The 26,513-nt window shown below is 33.7% G+C and overlaps 1 protein-coding gene across 1 annotated transcript in view; it reads right to left on the bottom strand.

Moving 5' to 3' along the window:
* Dad (Daughters against dpp) overlaps positions 1–26,513 on the bottom strand; it is a 99,132-nt gene that overhangs the window by 2,191 nt on the left and 70,428 nt on the right. The window contains exon 4 of the mRNA XM_023174708.2: positions 1,321–1,530. Coding sequence (XP_023030476.1) covers positions 1,321–1,530 — 210 coding nt within the window. The remainder of the gene's footprint in view (positions 1–1,320; positions 1,531–26,513) is intronic.

Consider the following 26,513-nt stretch of genomic DNA (forward strand, 5'->3'; position numbering starts at 1 on the left):
AATTCGTTTTCATTTTGTCAAAACCTTTTGAAGAGATTGAAGCATGATCAGATATATTAACATAACTTTGTATAAAAGTTGATAGATAGTGGAAGAATCGAATTCTGAAAAACATTGTTTGCCTCTAGGATCTAAGATGAAGAAGCGAAAAGCACTGCGCTGAATGTAGTGTAAAAACACTTTTTGATTTGCTTTATTTTATCCAGCGGCTGGATTCAGCAGCATTACTGGATAAATGCCATCTGGTTCCGGCGACTTTCAATGTTGGCTCATTTCAAATCTACCATCTTATTTGCCACCAGCCAAGTCTCCCTAAAAGCCCAGGACTCCGGTGTTTGTAACTTCTGACCACTAATGCAATTATATTTTCGGTTTTGAGAACAGGAAATTAATTGGTTTCAGAAACTTGTAAATAGAGGCTGAAATGATAAACGAATTCAAAAAATTCCAACATGGAAACTATTGAACCATTATTTTCGAATACCACATATGCATCAACCCCCAAAATTACAAATAATCGTTCAGTTCCTTGATTTATAAATATTAGATAAAATATTTCAATCACTTCATTAACTAACGTAAACATTGAATTGATAACTTGATATTGTCAAGCAATGTGACTTTGCATCATTTACTAGATCTGTTTATCAAAAGTGCGGAATGTCAAGTGTTTTGTAAACATATTTTACCTGTACCTATGCATCTTGCCCATTATAAAAAATATGTAATGGGTCTTAGGTCATCTACAGATTATCTGGTAGCAAGCAGACGAATTCCTTTACACACAGGCAGATTGGATGTTCGTGTGAACTTTTGATTGCAACCAATTGCATCTCCAGAAAAATATTTTTTGAAAAACTGCTGAACAGATCTACAAAATGAGAAGATTTACATTCTTGCTGACGTAAAACAAAAAAAACCAGCTTGAGTAAATAACGAAGATCAATTAAGTTTCATTCAAGAAAAAAATACTAAATAATTCATTGTAAATTATTCTTTAAGGATAATTCAAAATGACTATAATGTAGTCAGCAAATTCATGAAATATGCTGGATATGCCTCTCAACCTTCCAGTAAACTTTCAATGAACAATATTATGTGGGAATATCCTCCCTCATCGTGTTCCAATAGTAGGTGTTGTGGGGCACTTTTCTGTTCTTCTGGTCATTTAGCAGAGTTATCATTTAGATGAAGTGAAAAATGTTGATTTACGGTTATGAAGGATATACAAAATGGAAAATGTCGTTGAACCAACAATCTGGGTAATCGAAAAAAAAAACATATACCTTTATAATTTAAAAAAATGCAAGTGAAACTTACCTAAACCGATTTTACACCTAGTTTTTTGAATCGCTGGCCCAGTAGGGCTAAAACTATGCTGAGCTAAGGTTTCTAAACTAAGACCATCGGGATGGAGCATGTCACTAAAAACATTCACAGCCGAAGGTTCAACAGGATACAGTGGACCTACTCGATCTGACATCTCCCAATAAGCTAACTTGCACCACTCCAGAGAATTCAAACAGGAATCTGTAACAAAATTATACAATATATTCATGTGGTCATTATTCTAACAGGTAGTGAAATATTCAAGAAATGTTGTAAGTAAAAATACAGTGCAAGTATTCAATCATTTTCAGTTTTACTGTCAAGAAGTTTGTAAATGAAATTATAATTCAAATAGTCAAGACTCATTAATATTCTACAAAAATATTTTGTGACATATAAAATGACAATGATCACTATACAAAGCAATGCTTTATGTGGCTAACTCTTTATTTGCTTGTAATGTTGACATTGGTTACTGTAGTTGTTTTTAGCAAAGAAATATTATTATTATAATTTCATTCGACATACAACTTGGATAGGGTAAATTTTACATTATATTTACAACGCCTCCTCTCCATACTACTGTAAAATTTTGGTCATTTGCTCCAATTCATTCGTTACTTTTCTAAAATTTTATTCTTTGTTCTATGTTCACCTAAGTCTTCCCCCTTTTTCGTCTCTTCTCTATTTTTGTTTTTCATATCATTTTCAAAGATCTTGTATTATACACTGGAAATGTTCCCACCAACTGAGTTGTCTTGTTGTGATTACTGACTTTATTTCTTGATTGTATACTTCTCAGTACACTTCCAAGATACTTTACTTTGTTATTCTGTCTTTCTGTTAGTAACAAGGACGTGTAGTTCAATGTTGCAACTGTCTATACTCGTTAATGTCGGCTGCAAATGCTTATCCTGAGATATCAACTCTTTCTAACTGCCTATATCCTGCATATTTTAATTTTGAATAACACTCGAAATGAACTCACACCTTGCCTTAGGTTCTACTATGTTTAATATTTATTTTATTTTTTACTCCACCTTTGTCCCGGTACTAAATGACATGGTTTTTTAGAACTGTTGAAAAACCATTTCACTGCTGATATTTTTCTACTATCTGTATTGTTATTTATGTTTGTTCTATTCTCTCGTATATGAACATATGTGCGGAGTTTTCTTTTCTGAGATACAGGGCGTTGGAGTTTAAAAAAACGGTTAGTAAAACGTTAGTAAAATTATTTATCATGGAATCACTGCTAATTGACAACTCTGACTTTCACTGATGTGACAACACTATCACTGTCAGCTGGTCTCCAGAACACAAGCGACAAAAAAGTTGTATTTTTAGTTGAATAATCGGAAAGAATAAAAAACTACAAGTCAGTGCCATGCTTTTTTCCCAATATTGTTAGCTGTGGTGCTCACTGAGACTCCACTGGACCTGATAATTTCAATCTGTAGCAAATTTCAACCAGATCGGTGTAAGGATGTTTATGATATTTTATAAGTACAGTTTGTTAAACCGCAGCGCCCTGTATCTCAGAAACGAATCAACTTGGGGCATATATTCATAAGAACTTTTTCTCTCAAAACGACCTAACGAATCACCCTCTAAAGTTTCGTACCGTAGTTAGGAAACACCCTGTATATTAAGACATTCTATTATTTGTTCTTGATCTAATGGCAACACATGCCAAGTTAGCATTGAGAGTTTATGGTTATAGTTACCTTATGGAATCTATCCCGATAGAGGTATTCCATATGAATTTCTTATTGTAACATTCAATATAGAAAGTCTTGAGTTACGCAGAAAACTTGCTGGTATAATTTTTCTATACAAATTACTGCACAGCAATGTGGAGGTTTCATCTCTTATAAATTTATGTGTGCCTCATTTTAGAACTAGAAGTACAAAAACTTTCTACTGCCTCATGGAGACTTTTAAATTTCTAGTATAGTTTTATTGTATGGGTATATATTTTTATGTTTGTCCCTTTTTTTATTTTTATTTTAGTTTTGTTCTTCATTGTCTCAAATTGCAACTTTGTAATTATAAGCACCTATATCACTTTCGTACCATACTTAATTAACCCTGTAAATAGTTTTCAATTGTTGTGTGATAAAGGCTATTATTATTATTATCGTTAGAAAGTGCTGTAGTTTTCTAGTGTAGGAACATTTTTCATTATAGATATTCATATTACGCCAGTGGTTCCAATCATGGTTGTTATGTTACTTTTATACCGACTGTTAATATTTCGCCATTTTTATGTGTTGTGTTTGTTACTATGCGTATCCCTTTTTCTCACACATTTTAGGATTCCATATATCCGTAGCTTTTTTCAATATACCTTGTACTTTTTAGTTGTTTTAGTACTCACTTATCTGAAGGAAACTAAAGAATTTGAATTGGATAAAAAGAATATATCGTTTCAATTCCACTTCAAACTATTATCTTTTGTTATGACGACAAATTATCTACACCTTATTATACAACAAGAGGACGGTTTCATTCATGACTTGGAACAGAATTTTATTTCTTCAACTTGATTATATTTTTAGGACGCGCCGTAAGAGGATGAACCTCCTCTCCATTGTGCATAAAAAGCGACTACTTGGCAAGTGAATACTCGTATATGGACCACACACGATGGCCCTGCTACGATGCAAATTTCTGAGCGCTTTCAAAGTGCATCGCTCTGAAATGATCTTTCTCTTCGATACTGAAACAAGTAATTGGCTTCTGTAATAGCTTATCAAGTTCTGGACGGCAAGATTTATGAACTTAATGGAGGAGAATTTTTATAAAATGAGCAGTGACAATGACATTCACCTCTATAAATTTTTTTCCTCTTACGATTTGTTTGGCTGTTACCAATATTTTGAATTATTGCTGCAAAAATCGTATGCAGACCGATGATTAAATGAACAACCATTCCATTCTCATCATTAGATTCAAATTTTTCAATTGATGTGTGAAAATTGGATTATTATTATTAAAAATGAATTACTAGCTAAGGGACTCCACAATTTAACCCGACAAAAATAAATAAAATATAGCTTCTCCTATCGCTACTCACCAACTTGTAGCATTTTTACTATTCTGAATTTCAATAGCATGGAGAAAGGATAGATTAAACATTTAACGATAGTTTGCGAAAAATAATTTGCCAGTATACTTATTGCGCGGTGACTTCGGAATTTTTTCACAAAATATTCACTAATAATTCTGAAATACAAATCATGAAATTAATTATAAAACAAAAACAAAAATTAATTGGCGCTCCGGGGCGACTTCATTGATTCCAGTGGCGCATTTGCTTTTTCAGCTGCAGGAAAACCCGGAAAAACCTGCAGCACCACATCATCTGAAAATCTTGATCTGCCAATATCCTCTCTCATAAAACAAAATGTAGGGTGTCTGATATTTTATTAGTTCGGACTTCCATTGTTATCACCCGAAGACGATTGTGGATACTAACAATCGAAACGTCGTGAAGTAACTTGGTTTGAAATTTTCAATTTTTATTTCTTGTTAATAATTTTTTAAATTTCATCTCGCGTTATTAGTTCAATTTATTTTTATTTTTTGGTTGTTGCTTGTATTTTATTTCATTGAAATTTCATTTTTTTTTGCTTAATACAATTGTTATTTTTCAGCTAATATTAATGATTAAATATTAATGAAGTCATATTTTTTGATATCATTAAAAAACAGTAGCCCGCACACTCAATAATATCGACCAATAAAGGGTCAGTTTCGATTGTACGGTTCTGAAACAATTTACTTCTCGAGAACATGAAAAGAAGTAAGCAAAGAATATTGTGGTGATTCGGTAGATCCCAAGTGAGTTACTGTATTCTACCCTTTACTGTAACCCGCGAGTGTTTATTGTGTTTCACATCTATTCAAACACGACCAAATGAATCCAACTTCTTAGCGAAATCGATTATTTTATTTGGTAAGTGAATATCTTTCAGATCAAATGACCAGTTGGGAACTTCGCCAAACGCTGAAAATTTTGTTCGGCCCGCGGAAGGGCACGCACATAGAATGGGAACTATGGTCTGAATTTCCTTTCGAAGAATCCATGGTACATTTTATTCAATCTAGTGAGAACCTGATCGATGGTCAGTGTACGATTACCTTCTTCAGATAGGTGAACCACACGGCAGCCATAATGAAATTCTGTCAATATTCCGGTTGATCGGTCGGTATTGAGGTTGTCGAATGTTTAAGGTGCAAGATTCCCACATTGATGACGGCAGCAACCTTCCCATATGAGGGCATCTGTAATTCTGCTTTACATGACGATACATTAGCTTCAGCCATGCAGGGCTTTTACGCCTTTAATGACCTGCACAGGAAGATTTTGTTTCCTATCCTGATACAGGTTCTGCTTTTGACGCTCAAGAATTTGGTGCAAGGCGGATTCATAAGATATTCTGCTCTTGAAGAGGTGATATATCGCTTCCTGGTTGCATCACCAAGTGTCCTAGGTGTGTCAGAAATATCAAGAGTTAGAGAACCGAGAAACTCTACCTCTTGATCCGATGTTGAAGGGAGGATAGTTGGGGTTACTTAGTCCACTTTCATCTCTACTAAAGACTCAGAATCGCTCACTTCTGGGTCCATCAAGCGTGGCACCATGGCGCCTTATCTCCAAAGTTTCTTCAGATGTACTGAGTGGGCTCCGAGTCATACACCCTTTCGGCATTGATACACAGGATAGGGCGTCATTTACGAGGACTCATATCTTCATTACCAAGAAGAGTGATGCATAAGAAGATCGTGAACAAAAACCTTGTTAAATATGCTCATGTTGCATGGCTGCAGCAACCATCAGTGAAATAGATATGGTCTGTAGTAAAGAGAAAATAATATTTGAAAATTCGTTTGCATTTGTAAACTTTAGTACTATATTTACTATATAAAATAACTATACACTATAATAATTTGTATTTCTCAGACACAAGAAACTGAATATATGTTAAACTCAGTGTCATAACTGACGAAGAAGTTAAAAATAAGAAAAATAATGCAAATACTGGGGGTGAGAAATCGGTGACCCCATTTTCTCTTTATTTTTTACTCTGGAGCCATAGTTTCAAGTTTCAAACTTGAAACCACTTGGTAATAAAAGTGGAAGCTTTATGGGAGGCACTACTTCCAAAAAATAACTTGAAATATAAATATCGAACCGTCAAGTATGTACACTTTGACGAAAAAAAAAATCGAATGTTGCGATGTGAATTGTCAACTCCCATTGTTTTATTTATCTAGTAGCAAGTGTGAATCACAACGCGTGACATTCAGTCATCCGATGCATTCACTTTGGTATAAGACTCGTTCAAATATACTCTTGCAATGCAAACTCTTGTTTTGTCAATAATTCTTCAACAGCGTCACCAGGCGGACATATGGAGCACCCGTCCGATACATCGGCAATGCATACTTCAAATATTTCGACAAGATAAAAATTAACGTCGTCTGGAAGCGCATAAATTCGCGGTTGGTGAACGTTGAGCCTGGCGAGTCTTCGCAACGAGGGCGAATAACTCAGAGGAGGGGTACCAGGTGTGTATGATCGATCTACATGCACCTCACGGGCGCCGGCAGATGGACGCCTGGCGCCAATGACGTGACGTCACCGCCGTGTTGATGTTACGCTCACCGCACCTGTCAATGACAGGAGGTGTTGCCAAACTAAACGATCTGTATGTTGATTCAGAACTACTCACAGGCAGTCCAGTCGGATTGATTTTCTAACGTTTGTTGCTTTGATATCTTTGCCGATGCCCTAAGTATGTGCGATGTTTATGAGTTCATATGGAACAGAACGGCTCCTTACCTATCTCACAAAAAATTGTAAGGGTTACTCGTAGGGAGCAGAAGGAATTCGTATTCAATTCATTTATGATGCAAATAATAAAAATGCAACTATTGAAAATGTAATGAAATGTAGATAAACAGAGAGTGGAGGAGACAGGAAAGAGAGAGAGACAGAGAGATTACCATAATCAGTTCAATTCAACATGAAATTACTGAGATTCTCTAGAATTTATATCGCACATAGAAAGTAAATTGGAGTAAATTTCACCAGTTTCTCTATTCAAATATATGTTGTGATGAAAAGTGCGTGCGATTTCTAGAAAGAGTCTTAGGAAGTGGGCCAATCAATCTATCTATTGTCAAAGAGAAATAACTTATAACTTCTTAATTAACATATAGATAATTAAAATTAAGAAAAGCCGTCACAAAACTAGAATTCCTCTCTCTTCTGAAACACCGACCGGTAAATGATTGTATAATTTAATAAATCAATATGTTGCTCTGGCGAGTGAATCCAAAAACTAAATAATAAAGACCATTGCTTTTGTGCACTAGGCTTTCAGTAACGAAAATATATAATGAAGGCCAAGTAAAAATTTGCAAACACAGCGAACAGTGCGTGTCAACAGTGCGTAAAAATAGAATTTGATTGATTATTATTAGATACAATTTCCCAAAAATGACAACCATTTTTGCAGTTTTGATTTCGAATTCACTTGAATATCATAACTAAAGCATACATTTCTAAACATTAGGAACAGGATGTTGGAAATAATGATGTTATCAAAATGGGATATTTCTGGTAATTCACAATAAATTGACAGAATATTGTTTCATTTTTATATTGAATAAATGCTAGTTAGGATTACATAATTCTTTGAATTCGGAAATGTCATATAAATTGTGTTATGTTGGTTCCTCATATCCTCAATATGCCGTATTATGGTGATATCATCCGAAAATATAGTGAACCCACCGCCGATATCAATATTTGAATGATCATTCAAATATAACAATTCCAAGAACAAAACCTTGTGGAGCAGTATGGTCGATATGACCAATGACCCATTGCCGATATCAATATTTGAAAGGTCATTTAAATAAAGAGTAGAAATAGAACTGGTTCAAAAACACAACCTTGTGGAACCTCGATATCCAATTTCTGATACAGTTCTTACAAATTATGAACGTTGACTCGGATATGATTCGAATCAATTAATTAATGACTTCTGAACCCATAAAGTTTCTTCTTATGCTAAGGTTTTTACTGAGGTATAATCTTAGCGACTTAAGCGTAGGTTAAGTTAACTGAATTCAACTCAAAAGGTACACTGTTTTGCCATCTTCAGTTCCCGGAAATTATTCTAAATATATAGTGTTTTGGGAACGTTGAGTAAACACATTCAAAACATGCTTATCTACAGATATTTGACCGGCCACCTATTAGAGATTTCATTCTCGGAAAATTGTTGACATGAAAAGAATAATATACATTTGAATTTTCAAATAGACATTTTTGACGGTCAAATCAACATGTCCATATATCTGATAACTATCCGTAACATAAAAAAATAATTGAATGCAAAATAAATTGTAATTAGTTCCACAAGAAACCAAAAGATGTGCTCGGTTAATTTTGTAGAAATCTGATCTGGATCATAATCAGTGCAACCAGTGAGACGAATCGATCAGTTCCCACAGTTGGTAATTACGTTCTCAAAGCAAATATCAATTATAACATACCTATTGGTACCGAAAGTAATACCTGTAACGAGCTTTATGCGAACCAAGATACATTATAACTGACGTAATGAGGAATTTTATGTTCCCTGCAGTTTCAGAATTCCTTCTCGCCTTATAAGGAGTCGAATTCAGTTCGTAATATCGAAAAATACCTCTTTGTAGGTTTGTGGGAAAATACGTTGTTATTAAGGGCGATTCGAAGAGCGGAAATGAAGGGAATATAATAAAAATGTACTAATTAGAGAACAATTATAACGATGAAGGACAAGACGGTTACAGTATATTTATTCAGGGCAGACACTTCATGGCGTGGCTAGTTTTTAATGATGAAAATCATAAGTTAATGTGAATAATTTTGTTTTTGATGGAATAATCATCGACTAGAATAATTGTAAAGTGGTTTCTGTTCACACAAGTAATAACTTCTTATGGGAGGGTTAAACCGCTTTGTACGTTACGCGTTACGGCGCTAGTCTTGTCTCGCTTCCCTTTCTCTCATGCATACGTCAGCGGAAGACAGGCTCCTCCTCTCTCGTCGGACAGACGCTCAGTGTTTAGTGTGCGCTGTTCGATAGACATATGTTGTCGACAGTACTATTAAAATCTAACCAGCAAGCACGCAATATTCTTCTATAATGTGAAGCGTGGTTTGAAAATGATGATACTAATTTTGTGTATGTACATTATATGTATTATTTGATCCTACAAAAGCAACAATTGGCTTATGGTAGCTATAACATATCTACATACACAAAATAATCAATGTAATATCAGAATAATCATTATCATATTAATATACATAAAATTCAAGTAATAATCTAATCTTTTGTCAAGTTAAACAATTTCAATATTGAATAGATCAACTTAGATAAGTTTAAGTTATCATTTCTGTCGAGGGTCTCGAGACGCAAAAGTTTTTTTATTTTTTAGCCTTGTTGGAGAAAGACACATCACGTCAACTCAATAAAACTTTATTGAGTTGACGTAGATTCGGCCCAGAGGATCGCCGGTTTAGTCAGAGACAGTTCAGTCAGTGATCAGTTCGACGGCGGTAAGCAGGCCAGGAACGGAGACGAGCTTATATATTTATTTATTTATTTACGGCAATGCCTATTTCTTACAAAATAATTAACAAGTTCACACATGTATTTAACAGTAATCTAAGCTAAGTTTAAGGAAAACGTATATAAAATGAAATAAAAATCTTAAAAATAAGTTAATGAAGTACAATCTTTTCACAGTCTTTTTAAATGTTTCCATAGAAGAATTATACACTGGTGAACAATTATTCACGAATGGAGTCAAATGCTAAAATGTAATATCTTCTGCTGATTTTGGAATTACTGCTAGATATTCTAAGTACATCTCTCGAATGTTATAAAGAAATTGTCGATTTTGAAGGGTTGAAAAAATCGACCATACTGCATGAATGAATCTCAAGATACTTACTTCTGTTTCGACTTAATTTCAATATAAGCATGTAAGTTGTGATCTCACTTGGTATTTTATTTCTATTCAATTTTATTTGGTCCATTAACTGTCAATTTCATTATTATTATTATTTTATTCGTTGCTGTTGTATAATAATCATTTTTATGTTGAGACCTTGTTAACAAGAACTGGTTCTTATAACAATAAATAATAGGGTGATTCAGGATTCGTGGGTTATTTGATAAGAAAATGCACACCAAGTATATCAACACTGTAACATGTATTATTGGTATAATAATATAGTGATAATGACAAAAATAACTTTCATTAGCGGCGCAAGTTGTAGTGTGCTAGACTCACGTTGCAAAGATCAACTGTTCGAATTCGGTTAGATTTTTTTCGTGAGAATTTATTTTGTTGAAAGTGGATTGATTGATTCGCCTAAGTGAGCATTGGTTGAAAATAACCTTGACACTCCTCAGGTGGCTGGGGGATTTGATAACATAGACGGAACACAGGGTTAACGACTTCAGTTGTCGATGATGTTGACATTTTATTTCGGTCACTCATTAATGTGACATTGAATAGAGTCCATGACGTAACGATATCCAGTAGATTTTCTAATTTCTGAGAGATCACCTAAACGTGAAAATTAAATAATTATTTATTTGAATCTATCAATTATTGATAACTAGCAACCCGCGCCGGCTCCGCACGGGTGCAATTCTGATACTGAATATACCTATATACTATACCTATAAATATAGCAGCGATGGCTGCTATAGGGCGAAGCGCGGATAATAAATGGTTATTGTGGGTTACCTCTTAGAGATAAACATATACCATCGAGGACTTTTTTGTAGGCCTTTTTAGGGTGTACAATACTGTAGTACATTATTTTGATCTGTCTCGTAGGGTTCAGCTAGCGTTCGCAAAGTAAGCGCAGAAAATGTTTTTTATTTACATCACATTAGAAATCTCTTAAATCATCAGCGTTTCTGTACTATATTATGTATTTTATATACACACAAACCTTTACCTATCCACACAATCCTCTATCTATTTAAAAAACCCGCATCAAAATCCGTTGCATAGTTTTAAAGACAGTTTTAAACATAGGGACAGACGGCGGGATGGGATGTTTTATACTATGTAGTTATAACTGTTTCACCGACTACAGAACATTTAGAATCAATTTGTGTTTTTCCATTACAGAACCAAAAGTTTCAAATGCCAGGATTTCACCTGTAGGACGACATTAAAAGTGGTACAAAGCTGTCTGCCTGCATTCCTTCGAATATTCTCACAGCGTTCAGTAATTACACTGGGCGACCACAGAAATCAGACATTTTCAATAACGAGTTATCGGAGTCCGCTGTTAGATCGAAAGAATTAATAACTAGATATGCTTTTTCAATTCGTGGAATATCTCATTTACATAAGCTGCGCAGAGATATAAATACAAAAATAAACATCCAGTGGCGTGGCACTATTTTTTTAACTGAACGCTAGGAGTAAGACAAATACTTGAACAACATTTGTTTGCAGAAGAATCGAAAATTTTCACGATAATAATAAAAAAGGTTCGAAAACCGAAACGTACTAAAGAGATTAATTGAAACAAAAACCTATTGTAGTCTACTACTTCATTAGTATACAAGGAAACTCTCAAAGAAAGGCAGAAACAATGAGAAATAAAAGTGAATACCTACTTTTTAGAAAATGCATATAACATATTCAGATGTTTATGATAGGACCTAACCCCGGAGAAAAAAGCTTTCACAAAACAACTACTTTCCACTATGAACACTGAATAGGCTATTTAAATATATCACTATTATCGCTCAAATGCCAAAAAACCATCCCATTATTCACGAAGAGATGTTTACTAGCATTTTTCAAACACCATGTCTTGTAAGATTCATACGTACTTCTAGCCCTTTTTAATTTCATTTTACATCACGATGCCTGAAAATGCATAAGAAAATGTATACATAAGAACTACAACTATTTTAACCCCGTCAGAACAGCCCTATTGGTTTTACTGGTTTTGATTAATTTTAAAGTGACAAAAAGAAATTGAACGACAGATCATTACACAGTTAAGAATGACACATAAAGTTAGTATAGTTTTAACCCAAAGAATTCAGTAAATTACCATACTGCAATTTTTTTTTTTCAAATAAGTTATATTCATTTTTTATTCCCAATGGTATAGGTTAATTTTATTCCCAATGGTATAGATTAATTGAAGTGTTGAATTGAAGACACCTAATTCTTTGGATAGTTATAAGACAAATGCAGATGAGTTAAAAACTGATAGAATAATTATTAACGCAACAGATTTTGTTAAGTCAGAAATAACTGCTTAGAAATAATAAGGATAATAGTTTTGGATAGCTTAAAACTTATAATTTGATTCTGGTGCTAGAAATTGTTAATTTTGGTAAGTAATCTACCAAATTTCGTTTCCACCGACATATACTCCGAACCTACGATAGGCAGTTACAATTTCGAATTGAACCTGTCGCCCCTTCACAAACAACACCTCTCAGAAGTCGAAATTTCTGCGAGCTGAGGATTAACGTGGTCTTGCCCTTTAACGGGTAATTTCTATCATGGGTTGGACAAAACACAGTGAAAATCGCCGTAAACTCGAACCACCGTTCTCATAGCGGTGATACGTGGAACATATTATTTATAAATATATTCGTTAATTTCACTGTTGGTATGAAAATTTAAATTCATTAGTTGGACTCGATGGAATCAAACATTCACTAGGTGAATTAACTCGGTGAACTTATATCAACCAAATTCGATATTTTGGAGTTGTAGTTCACGAAGAAAATATTCGTGTATGCGCGTATTATGGAGCAGAGTGTGATCTATTCAAATCGTTTTGATGGTATTCAAAACGCTGCTCTACAACTGACAGATCTGAGATGAAACATCCGACATTTATTTTACGTGGGAGGTTACTAACATCGGATCAAAACATAATTTTGCACAAAATGAACAGGAATTGAATCGTTGCCAAGATTTGTAAAAAAAAGTCATTTCAAAATTAATTCAATTACTCTAACGCCACAGAGCAATGGCCTTGTAACATTGACTGGACCGAGTAGGTCGCGTCAAGAGATATCGTCAATTACTCTTGCATTTAAAACTGAAAATGAAATTTACTTACGAAATTGTTTTTATATCTCTTCGAAAAATAAAACTTCAATATTGATTCGTTTCACTGTATGAAGATGAAAAAGAAAAAAACAGTTCTGGTTTTCGTACCTAAATAGAAATCTGGAAAACTCGACTACCAACTTTCTTCAGAAATGCATATTTTAAAAAAATATACATTTCCTAAAATGCTTTAAAATGCCTCATGAGACGCCATCTTTGGGATGGGATGCTTCTACCAATACTCAAGTTGAACCTGACACTGAATTCGTTGACCAAGATAAAACAATTTGTTTAGATTCTTGAATACTCATATAACTCTTTAGGTTAGCCTCTGAGGAAACGAACGTTGAAGGAGGAGGGACGGGGCAGAGGTAGATACATATAAAAAAATAGTGTATTATCAACTATTTATCAAATGAAAAAATACCTATTGGTCATCTAAATTAATTATTACAAGACATATTATGTTTCTCAGTGTTTTTTGGGCTTCTCGCCTTTAGTAATATGGAAAATACATAAATCTAAAATTTAGCAGGTTCTCAGTCATCTAGATTTTTTTTCATCTTGTTTTTTGAAAGCAACTAATATTTCACAAAAAACTTTTGCAGCTTCGCAGCGAGGAATAGCACGATGCGTTTTAAACTAATTCCCGCTAAAACTGTTAAAAAACGTGCGAAGACGTATGCATATGTTCCCTCACAACCCTACTTCAAAATACGAGGGCATCAATTTTTAATGATATGGTGTAACATACTCTTAAGTGATTTGAAAGGGTTATATTTTTAGGAGTGATTAATTTTTTAGGAAAGAAAGTTTTTGGCTTTCTACTACTCCATCTGATACAAAAAAATGGATGAGAGAATCTTCCAAAGAAAGGAAGGATTAATCAATTTAAAAATAAGTAACTCTATACATGGATGTGTAGATCATGCAAAGAAGTAACTTTCAGACACAAACTGAAAGAAAGTCCTCCTGAAACAGCTACTTTCATATAAACATTGAATTACACGAAAGAAAAAAATTCTTTCGAAACAAATACTTCTATATGAACACTGAATTATACAGAAGATACTTTTCTCTATTCAGTTTGTATATCGAACATTTGTGGAGGAATAAGAATCAGATATCATTCACATGAGTTCTACTTTGAATGAATGGTAATAAATTGTACTCACATGGAACACTGTCACCCTAACTGGTATACACGTGTTTCGCCTTAAGACACTTGCCCTAAGGCTCTTCAGTACCAAATTGGATAACATTATAGAAAATACACACACTTCATTCATGAATTACGATTTTGAATGTCACGGAATAAGCTTGTATACCAGTTAGGGTGACAGTGTTCCATGTGAGTACAATTTATTACCATTCATTCAAAGTAGAACTCATGTGAATGATATCTGATTCTTATTCCTCCACAAATGTTCGATATACAAACTGTATAGAGAAAAGTATCTTCTGTATAATTCAGTGTTCATATAGAAGTATTTGTTTCGAAAGAATTTTTTTCTTTCGTGTAATTCAATGTTTATATGAAAGTAGCTGTTTCAGGAGGACTTTCTTTCAGTTTGTGTCTGAAAGTTACTTCTTTGCATGATCTACACATCAATGAATAGAGTTACTTATTTTCAAATTGATTAATCCTTCCTTTCTTTGGAAGATTCTCTCATCCATTTTTTTGTATCAGATGGAGTAGTAGAAAGCCAAAAACTTTCTTTCCTAAAAAAATACTCTTAAGTCTATATGAAGGTAAAACATTTCCAAATGTATCTGTAGAGCCCGGACGGTTGAGGATAATTTTTACTGATGAGAATGACAAAATTACTTTTCATTCCCTTCAGATAGAACAACAGCTAAAGTTTAATATCTTTCCCTTTCAGGACGAGAGAAGCATTTGCCGTAATACAGAGCCCTGAGGTACTTTCTACTAACAAATACATTTTGGTACGATTCTTTCTCTGAAATGACCAGTCCAATAGTTTTTTATGCTCTTTGATTTATTTTATATTTTTTATTCTATCTTAATCGACGAAATCTTTGGAGTGGAGTAGTGGAGATAGGGTTTGTCGAAATTGTAAAGTAATTACAGGTTTATACAAATGTGTAAAATAAACTATTTGGAATAACGTATTCAAAAATAGCTATTTATAATATTAGTGTTAAAAGTAAGGTTGTATTTTGTGATCAATGATTTATCCATCAATTTAACGTCTTCTATTAATAAATGGCACAGCTCTTCACGCCGGCAGGCTCCATATATTCCGAAAATAGTAGCAACCTTTATCATCAAATATTTTTCAACTGGCGCCTCATTTATAAACCTCTGGACTTGTTCAAACGTACCAGTTTTTTTGGTCCTATAACTTTCATTTTTCCGCTTTAAGAATGCTATTACATTGAAATATTTGCTTTAACGAGCGCACTCGACTTTATCATTGAAAACTTGCTCCACAAAGTTGACGAGTTCAATATTTTTCATTTCTCTTCTAGATAGGCTAAGAAGACGGTTTCGCTGAAATATCCTTTGACGTTTTTAAGTCTACACCAGCTAAGAAAATTAGAATATGCGATGTCGTACCTCTGAGCCAATTTTTTTGGTAACAATTCAATTGAAGTGTTTTGGCAGCCCCTTCAATATCGTCAGGAACACAATTTCTCACTATTGTTCTTCATTATGCAAGACATTAAACACCAGGAATATCTTCAAATGTGACTTTAAATAAAACAACGTGAGGTATAAACAATTCTGTTTGTTGGGAACCAGGTAATTCGGTGTCACCTGACACGGCCACTTCACAGCAAATGAGATAACATGAGAATAGTTAATTGACAAGAGATGCCAAAATGTGTTTTTACAGAAATATTATATTTATTCATTTTATTATGAAAACACGACAGTTGTACAAAAAACTTCGTGACAACTTCACTGACAAAATAAAACCTTACTTTTAACACTCATATCATAAATAGCTATTCTGGTATATTTTTTGAAACGAGTTATACTAATCGATTACTTTGACCAATGTAATTTTTGCCTCACAACGAACTCATAGAAATTAAATTTCTCAGTGTCTTCCATTTGGCCTTTATTGTTACATTTGTTGAAAGTATTGTACAATCAGTTCTTCTAGACTTGAACAAGTTTTAGGATTTAGAACGTAGCAGTGTTAAATCCCGTCCTTCTTACATGTCTAATTGCTTTCTATATCAAGCCCTGTTGAATAATTCGCGATGAAAAATTTTGCAATCATTTTCTCCTAAGACCAGTTTATGTTCACCCACACTGGACATCACATTCGCATCGAAACATTACACGCCACATACCGTCTGCAATGATACAGGCTAAACGACACGAGGTTCTCACTTTTCAATAGTCTGCCAATAAAGTGTAGCGTATTTCGACTATGACTTCGTATCATTTACCTCGAAGGCGCCTAGAAGACGCCATCAAACTATGAAATTTAAAAGTTGACTTCGATGTAGGTCACCCCGCCGACCTTTCGATTTACCTTCGTTTATTAGTTTTTCACACGAATGTCGATGACATTCAATTGACGAGCGAATAAATAATGATGAATTATTTCTAATTTGTGCATGTTTGTTTTCTGCCAAATAGGAAGTATTCATTGGGGTAATTTCAACAAAATTAGAAGAAAAATGGAAAACCGGAATTGAAGAAGGTGAAGATTAGTTACAATTGAACAATTTATTACGTTGAAGGATGTATGGAACAAGATATCCTGACCTATCCAACAATGCATGGATGTTTGGCAGTTATTACGGACGCTGAAGAGAGTACTTGTATACTATAATGAAAAGAGAGACTGTAATTTCTGCTATAATTATTTGTGCTATGACTACTTAGGCAGTGGTTTAATCTAGTGTTTGAATAGCTACGGACAGACAGAAATCCATTTTCTTTTCGCCAGTCGATGTAGAAGCTTTGATTTGCAGCTGAGTTTTCTATCGACCTCATACATCATATATATCTTTTCATACATTATTCTTCTTGTTACGGAAAGCTGTATACTTTCATGACCAAACCAAGTATCGTTGATGAGATATCTATGACAGATAAAATTCATGAAAAATGGAAAAATAGATTTCCTCGTGAGCACATTGCTATAAAGGGCACATATCATCTCACCATTATATTGTTCAGTTAAAATAACTCAAACTCAATCGCGTGCAACTTTGAGTTTTTTAAGATCAAATACCTATTTGAGTAAGTTTTGGCGTCATCTCATCGATGTGAGTGGTACGGATAATTAGTGGTACGGATAATATGGAACAGATGACTTGACTTTCTTTCCTGCAGGATGGTAATTGAGATATCATTATTATAATTTGTTTTATTATTTAGTTTTCGTTTGATCACCAAATTTTTGAAATTGTGCTTTCATTTTGTTATGTGAGATTTATTTGAGCCAACAATAGTTTTCAAATGCAAATACAACCGAATTGTATTTTTCGAAAACGTGTTTAAATTAATATGTTTGTATGAAGACGTTCCTTTAAAATTTTTTCTATAGTGATTGAATGTAGCTGGAGTTGAGTTCAATTTGTGACTCGTCATTATTATAGCAGCTTTTGTATTTACATTTTCAGACTACGAAAGTACGAATTGTATATATCCTCAAATATGTTCTGATAATGAAAATACATAGATATCGGACGTATGCAGAGGGATATCTTCTATGACAAAAATTTTGACATTTTAAACTCATTCTGTACTTTTTTGTTTTTCATAAAAAAAACCAATCTAGTTTTCTAAAGATTTCGACAGTATATAAGATATTAATATATTTCCAAAACGTTTGACAATTCCGAAATGTGAGTAAAAATACAATTCAAAATAATCGATATAGAAAACTGCCTTTGTAAGTCAAAAAAAATTCTAAAGTTAGTTGAAATTAAGAAAATGTTTTAAGAAATTATATAAAAATTGACGTAACCTTCAACTTATTGAAATTCACACCATTTCTATTTTATCTACCAAAAAACTTTGAAAACAATTTAACATCGATTTAAATGATGATCAGTAATAAAGGCACCGTGTTCTGGACCTTGTGGAATATCGTGTTATTCATACGAAGCACTAATATCACAGGTCCCGATAAGAACCTATTAACCTAAGAGCAGTGCCTTTATTACATAATAACATAACTTCTTCTGAATAGCAACTGAATGTAATACACACAGTGAAAAGTCTTGAAAAGTAGATTCATTTGAAGTATTTCGAACTTCAAAATCTTCGAAGGTGTCCGTTACTAATTTATAATCAGCTAGGGAAGAAATTGTTCAAATTACGGAAGAACTGAATTGAATCATAATTCCAACGTACCGTACTGCGTTCAACGATTTTTCAATAGCGAGACATCATGTGGGCAGATATTTTTGTCGAGGTGGCGCCGCCATCATCAGGCTACTCCGACTTTCATTATTTGTTTGATAAAACTCGCGAACTGGCGACATGAACCATTAAAATGAGTACCGCCCGTCTCATGGCTCACTTTAACTTGTCCCCTATCGTCTGCCGATGAACAAAAGAAGAACGTCACATCCGCCCGCTGTGCAACGTTTTTCTAGATGATCGGCTGTCTTTGAGAGGGCATAATGAACGCAGGTATATAGTCCAATCATTGAAGGTAAAATACGGCTATACTGTATAATTTCGCCAAATAGAACCGATCAGCCCAAACATTTGAAATAAGGCTCTAATTTCCCTCTACTTCAAAGTTGACACTGTAGCGGGGGTCGCTTTCACCCTGGAAGTGGATACCACCCCTTTTCGTGAGTAAAAAATGTTTAATTGAAAATGGGATCATCCGGGAATGGAAAGATTGGCTAATCATAAACAATTTTGTTCTACAGAGTTTTCTCTGAAAGCCAATTCTTTTCGACTCATTCAACCGATAAACCCACCTTTTCCGAAGATTTTTTCCGAATCGATCAAAAATTACTCTAAGTAAAAGTGTAGTTTATGAAAAAACAAAAAAAATGGTGGATTTACGGTGCCTGTAGACCCAATATTGTGGAATAATAGCTCCTTTCAGTAATTTGAGTTGATTTGAGACCACCCCAAGTGCAAATCTGCTGTACCAGAAACTGGCGGTATTATTTGCAAAAGTAGTGAAACTTCTTTGAATCAGAATAGCTGCCATACCGTTCAGATACTCGAATCAGTCAAGAAACCCCCTTCTAAAGCCATAGTGATCATGTTTTCGCAAAAGTGTTTCGTGATTTACACAAAATACTGCAGCTACAGCCTCCTTATTATCAAGATTGGTGTAAACATTTGTAGAAGAAAATCGATTTACTAGTAAACATTTACTTCAAATTTACAGCTATTTATATCAAGTAGGTAAGCTGAGATTGTGTTCAATGGTTCCATGATATAATCTAACGTAATCTCTTCACTGTTTATTATTCATTTCGATCACATGAAAATAATTATTCGTAAAAATCTCACAATAGAATTCATGGAAATGTCACGCTTTATTGTTGATAACGTGATTAAATTTGGCGCCGTACTCGTGGAAATTTTAAACAATTTAAATAACGTTTAACATTTTTATATTCCAGACTACAGACTTTCTGCATTAATCATCAAACTGACAACTATCGATATTGGTTGAAAATATTGATAAATAAATAATATATTCAATCGAAAAACGTGAGACGAACGCTTCAATTCTGGTGGGGAAAAAGTGTTTTCTTCATTCGGTTCATTTTACGCCAGAGGTATCTAGGTATATATAAATACATAAACAAATTGAAATTAGATTAGGTTAGTATTATGTCTATGAAGTTAGGTTAGAAAGTATTGGTGATAGGAGTAAGCTCAATTTGTAAGAATAACAAAATGTTGCGAAAGCATTCTCTATTTTTGGGGTTAAGTGCAAAAGAGTAGCCTCAGGCTAAACTTCACCGTGGGCAATAACATTACTGGGTTTTTTGTGATTTGCTCAATAAATTCATATTTCTATTATGATTATTACAATCCGGTTGATAAAACCATTTTTTGTCAGTTTCCACCCAATATTCCAAGAATTTTTTCTCATGAATAGTCGCATATAGTTTACTACCGATCATACACTTCAGAATTAATAGTACAAAAATGGTGTTAATATATATTGATTATTCTTCAATATGTCTGGAAACATTATTACTACAAAAAAAACATAATAAAGTAACGAATTATTCATTTTTATGGAATGAAGCTATAATTATTTTAAAATTCTGAATAATGAACTGTAAATGCTTGAATCACTTAGGTTAGGTTTGGTGAACACTTACCTGGATGTAATAAGGCAACATGCTAATATATTCATTTGTTTCAAAATATTGTTGTATTTTGGAAAAACATTTTGTCTCTCTATTTCATCAATAATAGTCATAGAGAACAAATACCATCAAAACAAAGGAGAAAACCTGTGAAAATTAGATAGGAAAATATGCAGAAAATCTACAAACGTTTCTCTCAATTACAAATTGGAAGAGTTCATTTGAAGTAATATGGTTTCTGTAAAATACAGAAAGACAATGTCAATGATCTGTAGAGGAGAGTAGTTGTTTCAGATAGGCTCTTCATCGTGATCTGGGTCTCAAAATACTATCAGTGGATGTACTATACAATCACTTGAATAATTTTAACTAATCTGTTAATTTTACTTCCTGATTGCCTATTTTTCATGTTTTTATAAAGTAATTTTTTCCTTTTGAATAAATTTTGCAGAAATATCAGATTTCTTCAATAGTTCTAGGTGCTCTTGAAATCTGCAAAAGTTGTGTTCCTCAGAAGGTGAATTGGGTATTCAGTGAGTCAAATTGTAATAATATTTGCTGAAATTTCTATACTATTTTTCAAAAAAATGCATATTAATTAAGTCTTTTCTGTCGGAGTTTTAGGAGATTGATGGAGAATTACTCGTATTAAAAGGGGAAAGTAGCAATAATTAATTCAGAATTCATGCTTCAAAAAGAAGCGTTGGCCGGCTCTCTAACAGCTTAGATATGTCAGTATAATTGACAAGTCAAATGAAAACACGGCAATGAAAGTCACTACTGCTAAAAAATTATTGAAGAAGCCACGAAGGCTGTATGTGAAAAGGTGACGAGCTCTTGGGAATCATGAGGTGATTCAGAAACAACTGAAGATGTTAAAGTCAAGAATATATGCTATTATATCTTGATTTCCTCGTGAAAAATGATTAAATTTTCACAACTTAAGGAATTTGAAAAAATAGCTGCAGAAAATTTTGTGTTTCTTAGCCATCAAGTTGTAACCCAAAACTTTTTATTATTATCTGTATTTATCAGCAGTTATAAAAATACACCACTTTCATTTTGCAAAACTGTTTTCTCATTTTCTCAACAACTCGCTAATTTGGCACCACCTCGCAAATTCTCAGAATGATAAATCACTTTTTCCTCGAATCACTCCTTTACAAATTATATTTTGTATCGTTATGAACAACTTGAAAGCACCGACCAAAGAAAAAAATGCTCGTTGTAATAAGACAATTGGTTCATCTATTCGAAAAATTGAGCTATTTCTGAACTAAATTACAGTTTGAATCATATTTATTTCAGTACTGTTGATTGACATCGCCTAGAAATGTGCGATAAAACAGACTTGAATTCGTTACATAACAGGCAAGTATTTTTAATTAACTTCTTATGTTTTATATATAAACGCTGTCGGCTTGTTTAATGGTTGGCGAGTTTGCGACCTAATGATAAACTAAATTTTATTTTGCTTCATATAGTGTCATTATCTCGATTGAACTTGTCGGTGCAACATGTTCTCCTATGAAGTTTCTACATCATAGCGGTTCTTAAACAGAACAAAACTGATATTCTGATGATATCTTTCGACGGTTCAAAGAAACTATCTTCGATAAAAAATTATGAAATCATTTTAAGTTTTCTAAAACATGAAAACTAGAGATAATTATTATACATTCAAGTAACACTTTATTGTGAGATTTTTACTGGCAGTTTACAAAATCACATTCACGATTTCTAGTAATTTCTAGAGACATCCGAAAATATTTTAAAAGTTCTCAAATTTTCCACCAAAAACTAATTAACATTTCAGAAAAACTGTTAACCTGCTTGTTTCTCAACTGGTACTTGTATATTGACTAACTGGTGACTCATGCGGGTTTTTTTGATAGATAGAATAATTCAAAAGGAAGGTTTATGTGTATACAACATGCATAATATAGTAGAGGAACACTGATAATTTTAGAACAGAAGTTCTCAAACTTATTTTGTCTATCGCCCACTTCGAGAATTAATTATTTTCTAAAGCCCCTCAATTTTTTTTACTTTACTACATCTTAAGAATCACAATCGCAGTCATTATTTTAATAATTAAATTATGTGTGTCTTTGAAAATAAGACTTTCTGATGAGGGTAACGTAAAACACCATTTTGTAATATTAGGAAAACTTTTATTCAAGTTATTAAAACAAACATTTTGATTGTTAATATCAGGCTTGAATTTACTCAAAAACAGCCATAAGTACCGCGTTCGGTAATCTGCAACCGATTTCTCTTTTTAGCTAGCAACGTTGCCACCGCACTAAATCCACGTTCACACAAATACGATGATGGGAATGCTATCAAAAATCGTTGAACGATGGACCACAATCCAGGGTACAATTGCGGGATTGGCTTTTGTAGCCAAAATTCTTGGTATCCATTTTTAAATTTTATTTTCATTTCCTCGTTTGTTATCAGTTCTATGAGATCTTCTTCCAGCTGGGGTGATCCTGCTGTGTTGACATTTGAAAAAGGATCCAGCACCCAGTCCGATATTTCCAATTTCAAAATGTCCTGGAATCGTTCTGCGAAATCACTGTGGAGGTTCTCCAAATGTTGGCAGTAAACAAGCAAGTCGCCGTTGAAGGATACTGCTGACGAATTAGGGAAATTGCGAAACTCACGTCTGCCGATATTATTCTTGTATAAGAGCAATTTGGCTACAAAAGCAGCAATGACATTTTTTGTTTTAATAAAATTTAAGTCGTCACCTTGAAGTTGGAGGTTGACATCATTAAATAATTTATACAGGCCTGTCAAGTACGCAATATCATTCTTTAAAGTGATGAGGTTGTCGTGCAATTATTTGTGTTTGTTTTCCAAGAACTCTATTACAGAGTCAAATAGACTGTAAAATCGAGTCAGACAGTTACCTCTTGATAACCAACGCACTTCTGTGTGAAATAGCAATCGGCTGAAATCTTCATCTTTAGCAACACAAAGCTGATTAAATAATCTGTAATTTAAAGAGCTGTTTCGGATTTTATTGTCTGCTTTGTTGATACATTGCAGTGATTGAGCACTCAAATTTTTCGCAACCAAATGTTGTCTATGAATGACGCAATATCCAGCGAGCACATCTGGAATTTTATTTTTTAAGTATGCTATTGAGCCTTTGTGACATCCTGTCATAGCCGAAGCGTCATCCGTAGCAGCTGATATAATATTCTTCAGTGGAATTTCTCTCATCCCAAAATGTTTTCAGTGTATTATATATGGTTTCTCCTTTTGCACCCGTTTGTAAATTTCTGGCAAATAGTAGTTCTTGATATATTTTCTCATTTTTAATAAACCTCACGTATGACAACAACAATGCTTCATTGGTTGGTAAAGTGGACTCATCTAATTGAATTAAGAATTTAGAAGTCTTCAGATGATTGCACAATGACTCTTCAATGTTTTCAGCCATTTCGTCAATTCGTTTTTGGACGGAACTATTGTTCAAAGGAAATTTTCGGATAATATATGCCGCTGGTTTATGGAGCACAGTAGTTATTACTTCTTTTATTGCCGGTAAAATTAAATACTCTCCAATAGTGTGAGGTTTACCTGTTTGAGCAATTAGCAAGGAGATATTGTAGGAGTCCGTCATGTGAATGCATTTTATTCAAATGCTCTTCTAGCCTTGAGGGTTTCATCGCTTCATTCGAAAATGTTTTTTGACAAAGAATGGACATAGGCGAAGATGGATTTGTGGGATTTTCAATAAATCCATATTTTATATATTCCGCGCTATAGTTTTTTGCTTACGACATAATTTTGTCGTCAAAAATGCCGAAGTAAATTCACTTGTTTTGGTAATATCGTCGAATGACATTATTGGTTGGATGGCGTGCGCGCTTTTATAGGAGGCAGCGGGCGGGCCTAGTACTTTCTTCTCTGTGCCCTTTACTGCCCCCCTAAAGGCCTCCAGAGCCCACAAGGGGGCGTTATCGCCCACTTTGAGAAATACTACTCAAAAAGGTCTGCAAAAAGTTCTCATAGTATATGTCTATCTCTTAGGGGCAACCCACAATAACCATTTTTTAGCCTTTACTTTTTTACGAAGCGATTTTAAGCAATACAGCAATAATTCTTATCCAATTACGTACCTTAAAAATACATTGTACATTTAATATAGATCAACATGGTCTATTGCAGCATGTAATTTAAATGAATATTTTCGAAAATATTACAGATTTGAAATGCAGGGACATATTGATTACGGAGGTACTGGCTGAGGGCCAATAAATAGCAGCAATCGCACGCGTTTATATGTATATTTTGTATCAGCATTGCCCCGTGCGAAGCCGGGGCGGTTCGCTAGCTGCTAATGAAATGAATTTTTCCTCCAAAGAGTAGGATATACGAAATTCGTTTTATATAACCTATTTGATCGAAAGAAGTACACTATCTTAGTAACCAATTAGTATTTAATATTTTTAACAAAAATTGACATATACCTCTTGACATGGTATATAATTTACAGAAAAGTTTCTTCTGAGCCGCACTCCTTCATTTACTGAGACACATTGCATGTCGCACTTTTATTGAGTTTTTTTTCCCTCGGAGGTGTTTTATAATAATGCACATTATTGTCATAGTTTCCGCCTACTCTGTCTCTTACAAAATGACAAGGAAATTATTATGTCTCAAGGGGACGTAGCATGTAATAAACACCTCAAACGTCCTTCAACAAAAGACATGGCCTCAAAGTGCTATCTAACAGACAGTATAGACAGGTGGGCTGAGCCAAGAAGCGTCGTAGAGAGGGTTATGGTCCCTTGAACGTGGCAGAACTATTAGGTATTAAACGTATTTACCGCTTCGAAATATCTATTTATTACGATGAATATGGAGCTAAACTTGATCATTAGGCTGGTTTATGAATTGGAAAAACAGATATTCAACAGGTTTGAGATTGACAATAAAACTGTGAGAAGTGTTGTATAAATTAATTTACGTACAATGTGTATAAACTATATGCCAGCCATACACTAGCAACTTTATCAAAGCAACTTTCCAATCTCAAAAATAGAACACAGTATTTCTTTTGAGAACTAATAAACATGCGACTGCTTTTTTGAAACATCTAAAGAATTCTAACACGTTCGATATTCCTGGAGACGCAATTGTTGCTGGCAAAATAAAATGTAAATGTTCATACCGATAAGTTACTCTAAAGTTTTCATCAACATGTAGCTAGACTTCGATGTATTTGTGAAAGCATTTAAATTATATGCCGCGTAAGGTACTGAAAACTGAAAAATAATTCGGAAGATCCTAGGTAGCAGTCATCACACTACACTCCTCGGCAATCTATGGTATTGATTAAAAAAACCTGAGTTGACATCTACCTAAATACTACACCCAACGATTATATTATTTTTTATTTGATCAATACCGTAGATTGCTGAGAAGAGTGTTGTGATGACTGCTACCTAGGACCTTCCGAATTATTTTTCAGTTTTTCGAACAAAATCTACATCATTGTTATCTTTTTTTCCAATAAAACCGTTGAACATATTTTTTTTACTTATTTTATTTTCAAGTTATTAGTTTCTAATTTTGTTACTCAATTCTTCTCATTTTGTTTAGTTCATTTGACCCCTAAGTAATACAAGTTTATATGTAATGCGCCATTTTGTAGCTGGGGCCATCTTGAATTTGCATCTTTTTTCAAAGTG

Source organism: Leptinotarsa decemlineata, unplaced genomic scaffold (genome assembly GCF_025532065.1).
Source record: "Leptinotarsa decemlineata unplaced genomic scaffold, Ldec_3_MD MMD2_tig00000199_RagTag_RagTag, whole genome shotgun sequence".
NCBI lineage: Eukaryota > Metazoa > Arthropoda > Insecta > Coleoptera > Chrysomelidae > Leptinotarsa > Leptinotarsa decemlineata.